The sequence below is a fragment of the Gavialis gangeticus genome, unplaced genomic scaffold, assembly GCF_001723915.1.
Source record: "Gavialis gangeticus isolate Ggan-Ray unplaced genomic scaffold, GavGan_comp1, whole genome shotgun sequence".
Lineage (NCBI taxonomy): Eukaryota > Metazoa > Chordata > Crocodylia > Gavialidae > Gavialis > Gavialis gangeticus.
This window is the reverse complement of record NW_017728992.1, coordinates 131,851,674-131,870,900: the sequence shown is the minus strand read 5'-3', so window position 1 is coordinate 131,870,900 and position 19,227 is coordinate 131,851,674. Positions and strand designations below refer to the sequence as shown.

At 42.4% G+C, this 19,227-nt stretch overlaps 1 protein-coding gene across 2 annotated transcripts in view; it reads right to left on the bottom strand.

Moving 5' to 3' along the window:
* Nucleotides 1–19,227, bottom strand: part of SULF1 (sulfatase 1) — a 237,705-nt gene that overhangs the window by 41,401 nt on the left and 177,077 nt on the right. For both annotated transcript variants that reach the window (XM_019527775.1, XM_019527774.1), the window contains exons 9-13: nucleotides 7,866–8,016; nucleotides 6,210–6,385; nucleotides 5,142–5,270; nucleotides 4,820–4,876; nucleotides 3,555–3,684 (exon numbers count right to left, since the gene is read on the bottom strand). In XM_019527775.1, the coding sequence (XP_019383320.1) occupies nucleotides 3,555–3,684; nucleotides 4,820–4,876; nucleotides 5,142–5,270; nucleotides 6,210–6,385; nucleotides 7,866–8,016 (643 nt within the window). The remainder of the gene's footprint in view (nucleotides 1–3,554; nucleotides 3,685–4,819; nucleotides 4,877–5,141; nucleotides 5,271–6,209; nucleotides 6,386–7,865; nucleotides 8,017–19,227) is intronic.

The window sequence follows — 19,227 nt, the reverse complement described above, 5'->3', positions numbered from 1 at the left end:
ACTAATAGAAGGCAACTTGGGCAGCAAAGACCATGAAATGACTGAGTTCAGGATCCTGAGGAAAGAAAGGATGCAGAGGAGCAGAGTAAGGACCTCACTGCCTTTTTTACTTCAGTCTTCACACACAAGGTGAGCTCCCAGACTACTGCATCTGGCAGCATAGCTCGGGGAGGAAGTGAGCAGCCAACAGTGGTGAAAGAACAGGTTAGGGATTATTTAGAAAAGCTGGGCACATACAAGTCCCTGGGGCCAGAGGGAATGCACCAAAGGGTGCTGAAGGAGGTGGCTGATGTGATTGCAGAGCCATTGGTCATCATCTTTGAAAACTTATGGCTATCAGGCAAGGTCCCAGATGATTAGAAAAGGGCAAACATAGTCCCCATATATAAGAAAGGGAAAAAGGAAGATCCAGGGGGTAAGGTGGGACAGGAACAGGGACGGACTACAGACCAGCCCTCAGTCCCTGCAAAAACCATGGAGCACATCCTCAAGGAATCCACTTCTAAGTACTTGGAGGAGAAGGTGATTAGGAATAGTCAGAAAGGATTCACCAAGGGCAAGTCATGCCTGACTAACCTGACTGGCCTCTATGATGAGGTGACTGACTCTGTGAATGCGGGGAAACTGGTGGATGTGGTATACCTTGATTTCAGCAAGGACTTTGATACAGTCTCTCACAGCATTCTTGCAGGCAAGCTAAGGAAGTACAGGCAGGATGAATGGACTGTAAGGAGGATAGAAAACTGGCTAAAGCATTGGGCTTTGAGAATAGTAATCAGTGGCTTGATGTCTAGTTGGTAGCCAGCATCAAGTGGAGTGCCCCAGCGATCAGTCCTGGGGCCAGTTTTGTTCAATATTCACCAAAATGACCTGGAAGATGGCATAGAATGCACCCTCAGCAAGTTTGCAGATAACACCAAGCTGGGAGGAGTAGTAGATATGCTGGAGGGTAGGGCTAGGATTCAGAGTGTCCTCGACAAATTGGAGGATTGGGCCAAAAGAAATCTTGTGAAATCCAATAAGGACAAGTGCAAAGTCCTGCACTTAAGACAGAACAGTCCCATGCACCGGTACAGGCTGGGGGCTGACTGGCTGGGCAGCAGCCCTGCAGAAAAGGACCTGAGGTTACAGTAGACAATAAGGTGGGTATGAACCAACAGTATGCCCTTGTTGCCAAGAATCTCAAAAGCAGCTTCAGACTATCTTGAGGAACTGTGGACATGATCTTTACAGCATGTCAAATCCAGGAGAAGTGTCGCGAGCAAAATCAACCTCTCTATTTGGCTTTCATCAACCTCTCTAAAGTCTTCAATTCTGTAAACTGTGAAACCCTATGGAAAATCCTGTCCAAAATTGGCTGTCCAAACAAGTTCATCAGTGTTCTGAGACTTCTCCATGACAACAAGTCAGCAAGGGTTCTCAGCAACAGGAATCAAACAGAACCATTTGAGGTGAAAACTGGAGTGAAGCAAGGTTGTGTCATCACTCCAACATTATTGTCCATCTCCACCATAATGTGCCTTGTTGACAGAAAGCTCCCACCTAGAATTGACATTGTGTATAAGATGGATGGAAGACTCTTCAATCTCAATAGACTCAAGTCCAAAATGAAGACCATGATAACATCCATAATGGAGCTCCAGTATGCAGAAGACAATGCTGTCATTCCTTAATCTGAAATGGACCTCCAGACCATTCTTAATGTATTCTCAGAAGTCTATGAGAGTATTGGCCTAACTCTAAACATCAGGAAAATGCAAGTCCTTTACCAACCTGCTCCAAATGGAGAAACAAACCACCCCTTCATTCAAATCAATGGAGAATCTCTAGAGAATGTGGATCATTTTGCCTATCTTGGAAAACAGCTTGCATCAAAGGCAGACATTCATTCTGAAATACAACACTGCTTGAAATGTGTGAGCGCAGTCTTTGGATGTCTGAGTAAGAGAATCTTTTTAAATCATGATATCCTTGCTGAAATGAAGCTCTTGGGTTATTGAGCCATTGTCATTCCAGCTCTGCTGTATGGCTCGGAAACAGAAGACATCCAAAAACTTGGAAAAGTACCACCAACGGTGCCTTCACAAGATCCTTTGGATAAGCTGGGAGGATAGATGCACAAACATTAGTAACTTGGCCGAAGCAAATTCCAACAGCATTGAGGCCATGAGCATGCAAAGCCAACTTTGCTGGACAGGTCATGTTGTTCGCATGCCTGACTTCCACCTTCCAAAGAGAATCTTTTTCTCACAGCTGAAAGAAGGTCAGCAAAGTAGTGGCAATGGAAGCACTTCAAAGTCACCCTGAAGGCAAACATCAACATCAACACTTCAAGGGGAGACCCCTTGCTCAGGACCGACCAAAATGGAGGAAAGCTCTTTGGGGGAGACCTCAACACTTTGAAACAGCTTGTCGACAGGCAAAAGAGGAAAAGAGGAACAGGCAAAAAAGAATATCAGAACATCCAGCACAGCTACACAGTACCCATCCCTCCTGGAAACACCTGTCCTCACTGCGACAAGACATGTGGATCTAGAATTGGGCTATGGAGCCACCTGCACACTCACTATTAAGATCCTTGGAAGACAATCTTGTTCGCGAGTGATCACCCATCATTAAGTAAAGGTACTAAGTAAAGGTACTGCCCATAATCAACAGGAAGGCCTTTCTATTTATTATGTACCAATTAACAGCTAAAAACATGCTTGACAGCTGATTAACATCTATATAGTCTAGTTGTTAACCTCAGCAAATTTGAGATGATGATTCTGCATGCTTTACCCACATTACTCAATGGCTTCAGTAACTTTTTGAGTTAGGTAAGCAGACTGGGGTTCTCACTAAACAATCTTTTTAAATTGAAGAATTGCTTTATTTAAATAATAATTGCCTTAAAAACAATATTATGCATATGGAAGTATGCTTCAATTCTTCCATGAGTGGCTACAAATTCATCAATTACACAATAAATGACATTTGATTAGGAAGTTTCACTTCAAGCATCGAATAAGGGGTCAATGTACTGTTGCCCTATCCATGTATCCAGGCACTGAATTGTGACTCAAAGTCATTGGCTTCTGATTCCTTCTTGGCACCACGGTGGGAAGTAACCTGAATCAACCTTTTACTTGGCCAGCCTCTGGTGTGCTGGCTGATGCACTGCAGATACAAGGAACAAGAATGAATCTCCCCACCCTTGACTGTCGGCCGGTACAGGATGGAAAATAGCAAACTCATGGAAAAAGCTTTCCCCACCGTGCTACAACTTGCAATGTGGGTACTTCTGTGTGAGCTAGGTAGCAGGTCTTCTTTATCTTTCCTTATTTTCCTGTGTGGGTGTGAAGGGCAAACTGTGAACTGGCCTGAAGAGGTAATCAAAATCTTAAAACACTATGATATTCCAAAATGGGGTTTTTTTGATAAATGATTTTAGAGCTACTTGAGGAAAATGGTATTTGTAGTCTGTTCCAGAAAATGTTCATTCATCCATTACATCATCCCTGGAATCAAATTTCATTATGGCATATATAGTATTTCTGCTGTTCATTGCTCACCTGTCCTGGTTGCTCACACGCTGTCTGGTACCTTGCTTGTTGGCATAATTCCTTTACTCTCTCATATTTTGGTAAATGATTAGACTGTTGAACTGTTTTATTGGGCTCCTCCTTCTTGCGCAGAAATTTGCTTTAAAAAAAGGTGAAAAAAGATTAACATTGCATATATAATGTACCCTCAAAAATTTGGAGAGGATGACATTAACTAAAAAAAAAAAAATCAAAGTTTATCCTCTAGTGGCTACCCTTGAAGAGAAAAATATCAGTGTGCTAGTAAGCTTTAACAAGGGCTCCTGTGGTGAATGGGTAATTCAAGTGACATGCTAAAGATCTACTCCAGTAGCCGGCAGTAGCTACTGCTGCACAGTAGCAGTGGTGTCATGGTTAGTGCCTGCTGATGCTATGTTGCTGTAGCTCATCACTATGGCGATGTAGCATCTTGTAAGATGTGCCCTACATAAACTAATCATATGGCCATATCCACAGAACCTGTGAAGTCAAGCATGCCATAAAGGGAATTTCTGTAATACTTTCACTCTGAGAATTTTCACAGTAATAATAGACAAATTACAAGAATGTTAGGGAAAAGAGTAATAACTATGTTTTTGCCTGAAGCAAGGATTTTTGTAGATGATATCTTTTACTGGACCAGTGCGTACAGATTCAGACAAATTTTCAAAAGCAATGCATTTTCTTTATGGATTTTCCATTGTGAGCGGATAATTTCAATAACTTTCCTGTTTTACTAGTGCTGGAGTGGTTTTGTAGCCATGATGGTCCAGGACATATGGATAGGTGTATTTTTATGCATCTCATTTACACATACTCTTTCTTTACTAAACAAAATGGAGAAAAATTCCTAACCAAAGAGGAAAAAATACAGGAGAAAGTTGCACATCTTACTCATAGCAAGAATTCGAGCAAAGTGATAGATGGGAAGGAATATCAGCCAGGTGAGTGATGATTAAAACTCAATGGAGGGGAAGTTAAGATCAATTAAAACATGTGGTAAGGACTGGCCAGTAAATTTGTTGTATAAAGCACCCATTCAAATCTCTTATGCAAGCAGGGAGCAAAGATGGCCATGGGCTGTATAAGTGGCAATAAGGAACTTGGAAACAATTCATTCCTTGTTTGCCTGCAAAATTTATAATTTTGCGATCATAAAAAAAGGAGGGAGAAAGAATGAGGATATGAACATACGCATGTAAGTGAGTTTTTCCACTAGGCAAGTTTCCCAAAACTCTCTCAATTATAATAATTACCCTCTTTCCACTAGGAACGTATCACGCCAAATTTTCGTCTTCTTGTTTGTTCGAAATCTGAAAGCAAAATAATATTTACTGCTGGCAACTGTGACTATTTTTGCAAAGCACTGTTAATGTTAATAATATTTGTTTTTAAAAAGCCTCTCTGCTTAGGTATACCTGAAACTTTATAAATGCGCTATTTAAAAACAGTTTTAAAATCTGACAGCTGTGGTCACTGGTCTTGACACAGCTTATTTTGCCACAATTTCTTTTCCATTCAGTTGATTTACTTAGGTGTTGGCTCCAGCCCTGGCTTTAAGAAATGGCAATGACCCACCTGTTTCCTGGCTTTTCTAAGTCTAGAAGTTTTAGGACAGACTTGCCGTCCATATCTGGAGGTGTGTCAAGTCCTGCAATATCCAGAACAGTTGGAGCAAGATCAATATTCAGCACTATCTGAGGCACTCTGCAAATTAATAGAAAAGGTCATAGTTGTATTATATGTACAATCCATAATCTTTCACATTCTCTTGGAGTTAGAATGACAATTAATGTTTATGGGTACTTTGAAGATGTAAAGCTTTATAGAAGCATTAAGTTTAAAGACTGCTCCAGGAGGACTGTGATTTTGAGAAGGGCAGACCAATATTATTTGATACAGTCACAAAGAAAGAGCATCAGAGATAAACACAATTAAATAAGAAGGGAATTTGGCCCCCTTATTCTTCTTAAACCCCTCACAATAAAAGCTGACTCTATCCATTCTACTGAACCAGAGTATAAACATTAGGGCTGGAAGGGACCTTGTGAGATCATTGGGTCCAGCACCCTGCCCAAGGGGCAGGAAGTCAGCTGGTGTCAAATGTTCCCAGCAAGATAACCATCCAAGTATTTCTTAAAAGTGTCCAGAGTAGGTGCTTGTACCACTTCTGGTGAGAGTCTCTTCCAGGTTCTGGGGACTCGGGTGGTAAATAAGTTTTTCCTTATGTCCAGCCTAAAAAGGTCTTCCAGGAGTTTGAGACTGTTAGACGTCGTCTTCCCTTGGGGTGCCCTGGTGAACAGTTCCTGATGCATACCCCTTACATACTTATAGGCTGCCACCAAGTCAGACCTGAGCCTTCACTTTTCCAGGCTGAAAACTATTAACTTCCACACTTTTAAAAAACAAAGCTCAATGCCTCAACATAAAATCATAAATGATATTATTTTCTATTGTATGTTTCAGCCAATTTATAATATATGAAAAAGAAAAAAATCTTCTATTCTTCTGAGGGAGCACCCAGCAAAAGCTGGGTATTGTTCATGAACCCCCCCACCCCCCACATGCTTAGAATGACAAGTAAATGTGCTAAGAAAGATTTCACATTAAGTTTGACAGCTGTGTTGCAGACATAGGAAAACGTACACTGATCCCGGCTCTACACTTGGACCACGAATAAAGAAAGGAACTCGAATATCAAAGTCATAAGGCATTGACTTCCCCTTGACCAGTCCAAACTGCCCAATATGGTAACCATGGTCAGCGGTGTAAATAATGTAGGTATTCTCCAGTTCACCCGTCTCCACAAGCATATGGTATAACTGAAATACAGCATAGGAAGAACTCTAAATCAAATATGACAAGACATAATTTTCATATTTATATATAACCATTATTTTTCTCACGTGAGTCTGATTTGGCCTCACTCATTGGTGAAACTACTGAAACCAGTAATAAGGCCAGGAATGAATTTGGCACATTTTGTTCCCTGCCAACTAGATCCATATTTTAATATATAGGAAATTGCAACCAGGGGGTTTAAAAAAGTTTAATTTGGTAATCTTTGGAGCTATTTGGCTTGTGCTACCATGGCCTAGAAATCAGTACGGCTGCTTGCAGATGTTAACCCTTCCTGCCCCCACCAAAAACAAACAAACAAACAAAACAAAGCAAACCACTCTTTACCGGAAGCAGCAGCGCATTACTTTGACTTGACTCTGCAGTGTGTGTATAGATTGGGCACTTTAGCTGGGCTGTTTGGTGCTTTTATCCAAAGCTGATTCAGTCAGCTATTAGATAAAAGTGCCAAAAAAGCCCCACTAAAGGGCCCAGTCTAAACAGATGTTGGGTAAGACAGGTCCAACTAAGGCACTGCCTCTAATAGGCATGCATGGGGCTCAGTGCAGAAATTCGCTGAGTTTAAAGTGCCATTTTTTTTACATGTCTGCAAACATGCATGCTCACAGTTGTGAACTGGTTAGTGAATAACTGTACAACTGTACAATAGATGGCTTCCAGACTCGATCAATTGTGTTTTGAGTTTGCAAATATCTTGTCCTCTAGTTAATGGCTTGGGAAGAGACTATATACATTTTAACACTACTGAAAGTTAAGGGAATTTCTTGTTTAGTATCAATGGAATAAACCTTGGATCTATAGGAGATGAAAAGTGGTTTTGTAATAAAAGGTCTTACACACTCTTCCTAAGATTTCAGGTTGTTACTGATGTATCGGTAATACAGTGGACAGCTAAACATGTGCCTATAAATATTAACAGACTGACACCTGAGCTTTTGTCAGTGCTTCTGTTTATTTGAGATGCCCAGAATTTGTTAAAGAATGAACTGCAAGGAGAACAGGGTGGTGTACATGCAATGTAGAAAACTCTCCATGTATATATACATACATATGTACCATGGGTTTCTACCAGATTAACTATTCCTTTAAACATTCCTTCTCCTGGATCACCTACTGAACCTGATTCTTTAAGTTTATTGGACACACAGTAATTCTTGCCTTTTAAAATCATGTCAATCTCCTGCCAATTAAAGTAAAGTGGTCATCAAAACAGCTATGTAGGACTGCCAGAGTAAGATAATTTGTCAAAACATATACTTGGATAAGTAGATTGGGTTTCTATCACTACAGGGGATCTAACCATGTTTCACTTGCATGGGGTAAAATCAAAAGTAACTTCAGTGAAGACAATGAAATTCATTTTCATAAGACTAATGGAAGTGAGAGAAGAATCTGATTCTGTATAGAAACTACATTACTATGTAATAAATGTGATCAACTTACCCTTTCCATGGAGTCATCAACTGACATCAAAGTCTGAAGCCTTTTGCGCTGTAAGACATTTGTAAATTCCATATGGATAGGCAGCATGGGGCCAGTGTACTGCATAATCCAGTGCTTATCCATGTTTGGTGCATAGTTATAGCTTGGCGTTCTGGGGAGGGTGGGGGGAAGGAAAGGTGGGTATTTGAAGAATTTACACAAAATTCATAGAAATTATAGAAACAAAGGAATTGATTAGTGATATGCCTAGATCAAACTGACTATCTGACAGCAGTGAGCATTAATACTTGAGGGCAGCAGTTCCCAAAATTTATCATTTCACATACTAGTTATTCACAATTGTGGCTCCATCATTTCACTTCATATCAAGTTCACTTACCACCAGTGGTACCAATGCCATGGTTTGGGAATCCCTGCTTTTAAATATAAAACCTTGAAAAATCTGTAATTATAAATTAATCTTTAAAATGCTAAAGACACACCAAAGTTATATGTTATTAGACACCTTCACATCATACAAGCCAAATGGAAAAGAAGGTCAACAGAGATAAAAGAAAACTATTCTCCCATTCATAGTAAGTTGTGGTAGTGCCGCATAACAAGGATAAATTGTCACTAAATTAACAACTATATAAATTTAACTGACAAAGAAAATCTTTCCATTAAGATAATGAAATTTTAGCTTTTCCTACTAATGTCAGAAAAGCAGGCACTGTGTTATTAGGTTTCAGTTTTTGCTGTCCCTCAGAGAATCAAAGTGCTGATTTATTTCCCCTTCTTACCATCACAGTCAAATAAAAGCATGTTCAGGAAATAGACACCCCTGCAGTAGACACACAGTAGAAGCTTTGAATCTAACTGCTTTGGTAGAAATGTTTGCAAATACTAACTATATTGAAAATAAATATTTATTTATGGGCTGTACCCTGCAGAGATATTATCTTTGTTTTTACATGTAAAGCACCATGTCCACCTATATCAAGAACGAGGTGAGCCACAGACGCACCAAAATATTAATACCACTACTAGTATTTCTACTAAGACCTAGAATGGAATCTACATAATTTCTGTTGGCATCATTAAATTGATCTTGGTCAAATCCCACTCTACAAAATCAAAGGCTTTGCTTGTTTTTTTGTTTTCAAGTGTTCCCAAAAATGTCAAGAGACTGTGTGGTGGGTGATTTTCTAACCAGAGGTCATAAATTTTAAAAGCACAACATGTAAGAAACACAAATATTTAATCTCATATCTACTGCATTTAAAGAATGGGATGGTGAAAATTAAACACACAAAATATGAATAGTGCCAGCACTGCTCATTAGTCCCAGTAATCCTGCTTTATATGCCAGAAATGCACCTCTCTCAAAAATTAAAAAGAGAAACAAAATAATATTTACATATTAGAATTAGCATATTATACCTTGATCCTGACCCAGGCATTTCTTTCTTCTGCTGCCACCACAAGTGTAGCCATTTACCAGGACTGAGGCTTTCATGTACTTTATGACATTTACGTTTTGTGTGTTTTTCTTTTTTTTAAATATTTTCTAATTATTATTTCTAATGATACACAATCAAGTATAATAATATCTCATTGTTATGTTAGAAATATCATCTCATCCAAGTGTACCTCATTATTTTAGAAAAAAAATCAATCCAAATTTTAATTGAAAAAATGTTGCTTTTGCATGATGTGAAATCGGATTCATATTATTTCTCTTACTCATAATGAATCCACATGGCTACTTCTTATTAGTCTACATATATACTGAAATTACCATTATATACATATTAAATGTTTACATTGGCATTTTTTGACATACATTACACTTACAAAGCACTTAAAAATATCTGGAAAGAAGTTAGGTGTTCAGCTTTTCTTGTCTCTCCTCATAGCCAGCATTGTTTTCCAGTATGTAGAAAACAGCTATTTTTGGCACCATTTCAACTATTTACTTGATAATTCACATCAATGAAGCACTCCTCCTGCTATTAATTCTGACAGTTTTAAAAGGAAATGACAATTTGACTGAATTCTTTAACAATAAGACTGTACTAAGGTACTGCAGACATATATACTGTGTTTACTTGAATCCAAGATGACACTGAATTTAAGATGATCCTCCAATAATTATATTCTATACATGGAAAAGTTATAAATTTGTTATTGCTTTCCATATATAGTGCTTAATTAATGGAGGATCAACTTAAATTTGTCCCCCCCACCCCAGTTGACAGGAAAAGCAGTAACAGGGTGGTAGATGGAGGGAAAGTCAACAAACTTACCCTCACCCCTTGCCCCTGCTGTTTGTTCTCCCCTACCACTTGCCCCCACCTACTGCCTATCTCCCTGTGCCTTTGTCTCCCCAGTACCACCATGAGGAGTACCTGTGTTTCCTTCCCCTTGTGGTGCCTGCCTCCAACACTCAGCCTACCCTGACTCCCTCTCCCCACTCACCCAACACCACAATCTACTCTCTGAGTTACAGCTCCAACTCTGGCTCTGGTCCCACTCCAACCTGGGTGTGACAAAGTGGGGCTCCCCGACTAGCCACAGTGTTAGTTTACCCACTTGCCTTTGGGCATGCCACCCACCTGACTCATCTGCCATGCCTTGTTGTTAATTAATTAAAATCTTAATTAAGGCAGGAAGCCGCCCATTCTTGCCCCGATGCCAGGGGGTGCTATCTGCGGCTCTGTTCCTCCCCTACACCGCAGCCCAAGCCTCTCAGATGGCATCCAGATGACACAGTGCTTCCGGCCTACAGCCAGACCAAGCTTAGGCCTCGTCGTCAGACCTCACACATACATCCATACTGCCCTCCTCTCACTAGGGCCTCTCACACTCCACCCTCCCTCACAGGGTCTCTTTCATGCATCGACAACTTATTCTGCCTTGCTCCCCCTTGGAGTGGGCCCCTTAGGCCATAGCCTTTATCTAGTTCGTACCTTGGGTGGCAGATGTACTGTCTTTTGGGCCTCTTCTGCGACCCTCACCAGGGTAGTGGCCAGCCAATTACATGACTGGGACTAAGCTTGCTCTGGTCCCTTCCAGGGCAACTCTATACACTCACACCCTCTAGGCTCTTAACCCTCTGGTTTTTCTCCCCCTCCACTGGGCTCCTCATCTCTGCCCCCTTTCTGGGGCCACCCCTCATTGGTGCATTCTTGACTCACACCATGACTGGTGTTCTGGGGTCTCATGGGTACTCTCACCTCCCCTCTCCCAGAGCAGCAGGTCATTGTGCTGTAGTCTAGCTCTTCTTTTTGACCCACACTCAGCCTCCCAGCAGTGGAGGACTTACTGGGGTCAGGACTCGCCCCTCTCTCTCAGACTGAGCTCCCTTACTTGGCCTCTGGCCCAAATTACAGCCTCAGGCATCTGGAGACATACCTGCACCCTGGGGCTGCCCCCTCACATGGGGCTCCTCAACTCTTTCCCCCTCACTTGGGGCCACGGAGCTTCCCTCCCCAGTGGGCTCAGGTGGCCATAGCTGTGCCTGGCCCCAACTACCTTTTCCATGGAGACCTACACCCCACAGGGCTCAAGTGGCCACAACTGTGCCTGGCCCCACTATGTAAACCCACCTGTAGGTGAGGGCTAGGGTTATGTAAACCCACCCAAAGGTGAGGGCTAGGGTTAAGGCACCCCTACCCACCTTTCATCAGGGTGATAACTTGCCTGGCATTTCCTGGAGGCTCTTGTACCACAGAGCCCCACCAGGCCACCCACTCCCAGCAGGATGCAGTTTTAGGTCATACCCAGGACCAGGAGCCTCCAAACCATCCCCTACAGCTCCTGCCCTTACCTCCAGGATGATACATGAAGTCTTACATCCAGATGATGTTGCTGCCTGAGCTGCCACCAGCGAACTGCCCTGTTTATTTAGGTGGCCAGAGATCTAAAGTGGCCACCACAATCAGGCACCTGCTGGCTGCTTGGCCCCAGTCTTAAAGCAGCAGGCACCAATGGTGCCCTGCCACACACCCCCTCAAAATTGTTCCTGGGGGAGGTTTCCCCTGCTGCTGCTGTTTCCCCTCAGAGCCTGTGAAAGCCCTCAAGTGGCGAGCACCCCCAAAGGTGCTCCACCACACACCTCCCTCCTTAGAATGACATATGGGGGCTTTGCTTGGCTGCCTTCTCCTCTGGCTTTGTCCCAGCCTGCTGCAGCCCCTTTCACGTGGCGAGCACCCCAAAGATGCTCCGCCACACTGGGCCACACAGCACATGCTGGCACTGGCCCCAACCTGGCCAGGCAATGTTTGTGGTGGTGGCAGATCTGGCCTCAGAATCAAAGCCATGACCCAAGGAAGGGGGCAGTGGCAGAGTGTGGGAGAGGGCAGGGAGGGGCAGACAGCCAATTTGGGGGGGGGCACTCAGGGTAGAGAAGCATGGGGCAGAGATGGTGGGGAGCAGTTGGGAGGTGGCAAAGGCAGTGGTGTAGCATGGCAAAGGCTGTAGCTCCAACTCTAAGCCCCTGTTGAGGCCAGAACTGGAGCTGGAGCAGCTGCCTGAACCCATGCCCTCCTCTTTCCCTGGTGCTCAAATCTAATACAAAGGGCTTTTTTCCTGCATGTTGAATGGGTAAAAATTGATTCATCTTGGATTTGAGTAAATACAGTACCACCAACAGAGAAACAAATTAGCAGCATGTGTGACATACTGAATGAAACATTATAACATGAGTGTTTGGATATGCTAACTATAACAAACTGTATAAAACGATATTAAATACATACTGGAATGGCAGCCCTAGAAATAGTTTCCTCTCTTATCTGCCTCAAAGGTGTGGTGGAAGTGACCTCTGACCTCACCAACTGATTGGGGGTGGTGTGGAGGGGAGGGGGTCCTCCAGAGCCTAGCAAGTGAACGCTGCTGCTGTTATTTACCCTTTCCCACCCTCTTCTTCCCTGGTAGATTCAGCAGCATGGGGGAAAGGAAGGAACAAGAGGCAGCAGCTTTCACCCCTGGACTCAGGAGCAACATAAAAGCAGGGCTCAGGCCATACCCCATGCTAAGAACTCATATGTAGCACAGCCAAATGAAATGCCACTCTACTGCTACTTCCCCTTCTGCCCCGCTGGATCCACCACTGCTGTAATATATTTTGTACATGTGCAAAAGGACCCAGTCCCTCAATCCCTGTAGGCACATACAGAAGTTAAAATGATTTATTATTTGTGGGCCACACAAGAGTGACATTGACTGTTAGAACATGCACTACATCTGTATTGGAGTAACTTATAACAGTAGTTTGTGCCCAAATGTAAGTTACACTAGTGTTCAAGGCAGAACAATGACCGGCTCTCCAGGGGTAGCTACCACAGTTTGTCCTATTAAAGCACCTCGCTATGCAAGACAAATTTGCAATCTGCACTGAACACGTGTCTACCTGGGTTGATATTGACTAGACTGAATATGGACACATGATCAATATACAAGCATGACTTACACCAGTGTATATTTAGTCTGGACTTTCAGAGAGGTAATTTTGCCCTGAAGTGTAATGGCTTATACTGATGTAGGGCTGTAAGATGTACATCTGCTCCATATTTACACCAATATAAAGGAAGATTATACACTTCAGAGGAGCAGCTGCATATCTGGGATAGCTCCTAAATGAGAGTACTAAGCTACTCTAGTGCAGCAATATCAAACTCATACAGCACAGGTCCCTTATTTGTTGAAGTGGGTACTGCACACATCACAATCCCAGACTGGCCAGAATGGGCACCAGATCTGGGATGGGGTGCCAGCGTGGGGAATGGAACACCAACAAGGCCTGCCCCTTGCATTGCATGCCTCTGGTCCTGCCGAACCTGCTCAGGACTATGCTAGACATGGCACCTACTCAGGGACCTGTGCTGCACCTGGCTAGAGTGGGCATCATATGCAGTTCACATTCCAGATGAACCAGAACAGGTACCACTGGTGCTGGAGCCAGCATGCCAGGGGAAGGAGGTTCCAGACTGGCCCCATATGGGAATAAAACTGGGGGCTAGATATTGTCTGACTCCATGGGTCAGATCCAGCACATGGGCCATATCTTTGACAACTGTACTCTAGTGTATCCCAGCCAGGATCAATAGGCATGTAAACAAAACTTACTGACTTATAAGTAGACCTGGTGCCAAAGATTCTGGCAGCCCTAAAACAAGTAACAGACTTCACCTTTTCCATTGATCAACAACCTACCAATTCAGTGCAGTCTCTAGGATATAAACAGGATACCCCTTCCAGTCTCACATTTCTAATACTGAAAGGAATAAACATTCTAAAAAGAGGAGTTTAGACATTGTAGATGCTTCACAATTTTCCTCAGAAAAATGGAACATCATAGAGTGATAGCATGAAAGGGAGATATTATTATTATTATTAGATAAAGATTACATAGAAGAATTAAACTGCCTCAAAACAATAGACTATAATAAACAGTGGGCATCAAAATGAAAGAAACATGATCACAACTGATTAATTAAGCAATAGCTAAGGAATCAGAAATATCCTGACCAGATTGGAATATTCTGGCACAGCAGGTAACGGCTCTGGCATATTTCCACTCAGAACAAAAAGAACTAGTATCTGGCTGGCACTCTGAGTACCTCTTGCCTTTTCGTTATAAATGTTTCTTCTTCTTTTAAAATCCATGATTAATGTTTCCATGCCAGCCACCAGTATTTCATACTTTACAGAAAATCAATGTTCATACTCCTCCCTGGATTGTCTAGAAAGATATTCACTTAATTTCATAGCTACTGCCTTTCTCACCTAGAAACTGAAAATACATGTGGAAAATGCTTATGAAAGGTTTTAACTGCACCAGGAACCTGAGTGATGCTTTCAAAGACTATCTGTTATAAGCAGGAGGCTGCTGACAGTGGCCCTAGGAATGGGAAGCTTCAGACTACTTCAGCAGTTGGCTCTCCTTGGCATCATTCAGCATTGGAACTGATCATTGCTCATCACTCAGCAATGGAACTGATCAGGAGTTTTCCAGTTTTTCATTGGAAAATGCTGATCCATCAAACCTAAACTTTTTCATGGGCATGTATCTGTTTTGACAAAAGTCCAGTGAATCACTAGTAGGTTCCCATTGCAAATTTATCTTGATTTCTTGCCAACTTGCCTGATGGGTTGCTGGAGAACTATGCCTTCTAAACCCCAAGGTACCTGGGGTTTCTGTAGTCTCTTTAAGAGTGACAGACAGTTCAGATTAGGTTAGGCAGCAGATTGCAGCTTAGGTTCCCAGGTTCAATTTCATTTGTATGTTTTTAAAAGCAAGTTTGTTTTGATTATTTCAAAACAACATTGAATCAGACTTTTATTTCCAATTTCAAAATTTCTTCTTTTCATTCCAAAATGGAAGAAATTTTCTTCCTGAATTTTCAGAGTGGAAATCCAAACTTTCACCAGCTCTACTCAATAGTAAGCTACTTGCTCCGCATATGAAACTATGCTAGGAGAAACTGCATGCATATACTGACACTCTCCCAACATACTTATTTTCAAAAATGTTTTCCAATTAACATGTAGGAGAAATTATTTTATTACTATTAGGCTAATATTACATTCATTTAGGAGCCTAACTCTGATTTCATCTTTAAATCACAGGCCAATAGAGTAGTTAATGCAAGTACAATCAATTGTATCCACAACTTTAAGCCTACTTTTAATTGTGAAAGCTAAACTGTTCCTGCAATATTAGAAGCCAGCTTGTTGACCAATTAAAACTAGGGCCTTGAGTGGTATTGCTTAGCAAATGTGTTGAAGGAGATGGATTCACAAAAGTTTAAATTACTTGTGCCACCGGGGTACTTTTACATGTGCTCTGGGCGTGGAAGGGGTGGTGCTTTAATTAGAGTGGCTCCAAGAAGAAAAAGAGGGACCAAGAAGCACCTTGAAGGAGGAGCTGTAAACTTCTGTAATGGCACACTCTTTGGGAGAGGTGTGGGTGGGGTGTAGGGGAGGTGGAGCCCTGTGAAAACACCCAGTGGGATTTGACTTAATCCTTGTGACAAGATATTGTAGAGACCCCTTCACACTATTCAGAATCCAGGGGTGACAGGAATGGAGAGTGGGACCAGCAGTTAATACCTCAGCCACCAGAAGGCCCTAACCCTTGCTCCAACAACAATTTGGCAGCAATTTGGTCACAGGTTGGCAATGAGGTGGGGACAGTGGAGGGGTGCAGAATGAGGGTTTGAAAGTGCTAGCAATGGCAGTTGGGTCAAAAGTGGCAGCCTGTATTTTGGCCTAGTGCCAAACACTCCTAAAAGGTTGCCAACCCCTGCTATCAAGCAAAAGACAAAAATTATATTAAATCACAAATTGTACCAAAGTGGGATGGTTCCAAATTGTGAGGCTGTGTTCTGGTATCCCCAAGGACTCATACCTGGATGTTTCTCCTGAATCTGAAAAAGTGGTCCTAGACCAGCACTAGGTTATAGCTACATACCTCTGCTGAGGGTACACAGTACTCGGGTACATATGTACCCGAATCCAAGATGACTTTGAATTTAGGATGATCCCATAATAATTACATTTTATATATGAAAAATGTATACATTGGTTATAATTTTCCTGGTATAGAATCTAATTATTGTTCTTAAATTCATCTTCCTCGCTGCTACAGCAGGGAAAGCAGTGGCAGGGAGGCAGGTAGTTGTACAGGAGATAGATGACCTCTTTGCCCTCTGCCCCCTAATTTCTTCCACCTTTAGCCTGCTCTCCCCCATGACGCCTGCATCCCCTGCTGCCTGTATCCCCATAGACTATGCCTCTCCCCCCTACCTGCTCCCCACAGACTGCCTCTGCCATTCTGTATAGCCTCTGTTCTCTTCATCACTAGCTACATACAGCCTTTGCCCCGTCCCTTTCCTTTTATTGTCAGATGCGGTACCAGCTCCATTCCCACCGTGGTCACAAAGCACATGGAAGGGCAGCCTGTGCCCAGCCTTATATCCCAGGACCTGGCGCTGCCATCACTGCTGATTGGCCAGGCAGGGGACAGAGCCCTCACCTAGGAAGGAATGAAGTCAGAGTTGTGTCTGACAGTAAGGTGGAGGGGAGGAGTCAGGTATTGCAGGAACAGGTGGAAGGGGGGAATATGTTTCTGCTGTGGCTCTGACTCTGGCCCTGACCTACGCTTGGGGCTGGAGCCACAACAGCTGCTGCTTGCCTACCCTCTCCACCTTGTACTTGGAATCTAAGATGAGGGGCTTTTCCCCCCTATCCTGAATGAGGAAAAAAATCTTGTCTTGGATTCAAGCAAATACAGTATTCTAGTGGTGTCGGAATATATTTAACCTGCATCTGGGTTGAGAGGTAGCTCTACTGGCTATTTTCTGACCTGAAACCAACATCTCAGTGTTCACATAGCACTGTGTCCATGTCAGCAAATTAGCTCTACTTTTTAGCACCAAGTGAATGCAGTTCCCCTGGCACAGATGTGCACGAACGTGGCCAGTATGCTTTCTGTGGGAGGTAGCTGTTTATGAAACCCTCTGCCGAACCTCTGCCTGGTAGCAAGCTATTTAGCCTAACCACAGCTCTGCACTATGGAGCCACAATAAGTGGAATTAGAAGTGGTGGAGACTACAAAGATTTGTGGAACATCTGGGACTGTCTCCTGGGCTTTGCTTCCTAAACACACTTCATCGATCACTAACTGAACCTCCTTTCATAGGAACTAAAATACAGACAACAAAAGGAACCATGAATGCTTTTATTTGTGCACACAATTACAGGCTTGTGTGAACAAATGGGAATTTACATGTTTAAATCATTCCAGCTATATGTAAAATATGAAGTGATTAATGCATGTGTGTCAGTGCTCCTAATCATTACCTAGAGTGCTCCTAAGTATTGTATATTTAATACTATATTAGTAAGTGAGCCTCTTCTTTCTAAAACTTTGCTCTAAGCCTCTATATTACTATAAAATATGGGTTAATATTAAAAATGCATGTGCAAACATTTGTTCATTTTATAAACTGCATACATGCTTGTATTTGAAACCTTTATACACCTTTCTGTGCATATCCAATAAAAGCAAAACTGTGTTTACACAATTATTCAATTAAAGCATTGTGATTTTTTGTGCAAATAAGTATTGCTGGGGGGTATCTACCTGAGAAACATCTGCCCAGCTTCTTTGCAAGCCGTTTCTGGATTTGATATTTATCCAATCAATAAAAAGAAACAATACTTTTATGACTTAGGATAGTCCTTACCAACTGCAAAGTACAGAATTTTAAAACAATGATTTTTTAAAGCAATAATTATAGGAAAGAGGTGTAAGAGAGCTAAACTTGTCAAATTAAATGCTTCCCAAGCATAGTTCTACAGTTCCAGGTATAGCTGTTAATAGATAATCCTTAAAGAATTGAAGGCCAGATTCTGACTAAAAAAAAAAGTCTGAAACACATTCTTGATTCCAGACTTAGTATTCAGCTAAACCTGACTTTCCCTAATCTGTCTACTTCTGTCACCTTCTGCTTCCTCTTTTAAAAACAGGAAAGTCTACTTAGCTGAGGATATATGGCAGGAAAGTTTGGTAGCCAAAGCATAACATAACCCAAGTTCTTCAAGATACAGCATTGGAAATTTATGACCATTGAACATAGCTGCCTTTTTACTTCATAAAAAAACCTTTTGTTTCTGCTGCAGGAAGGCTGAATGTATATATTATATTCATTACATTATTACATTTCTATATGAACATTTCTGCTTCTGCTCCTGTTCTAATATTATGCTGCTACAGAACTGGATGGCTCAGAACATTCACCTCCCAGTCACTAGTTCAGACAGGCCTCAGGATCTAGGACTTTGAAAAGGAGATGCTGCAGATGTGAACAGCGCTACAGCAGTGGCTGCAAATCCTTCCGGGCCCCAGCATCCTCCACCTTGACCCCTGCTGCATCTTGAGCTGCTTCACCAGGTCCCAACATGGTGCTCAGGCTGGAGTTGGAACACATGAGTTCCTTAAAGCCCCAGATGCCTCCACCAGCTCCCTGCATCAGCCATGCCTTAGCCCATCTCTATCCTCTTGTCAGAACTCATTTTCTACTGCCTGGACTGGCAGTAGGCAGTGGTCTGTGTCTTCCAGGGAGTGCCCAGACTGGCACTAGCAGTGACCTGTGTCTTCTAGAGAGCTAACTGTGTTACATTAAACTGTGTGTGGGGCAGGAGGGGTGCTACTTCATTCCCTGGATCTGTTCCTGGGCCTCAGAGTAGTTATGATAGAAGACACATTATGAGAACATATTTCAGTTTCATAGTTTCTAGGGTCGGAAGGGACCTTAGCAGATCATCTAGTCCGACCCCCTGCCATGGCAGGAAAGAGTACTGGGGTCAAATG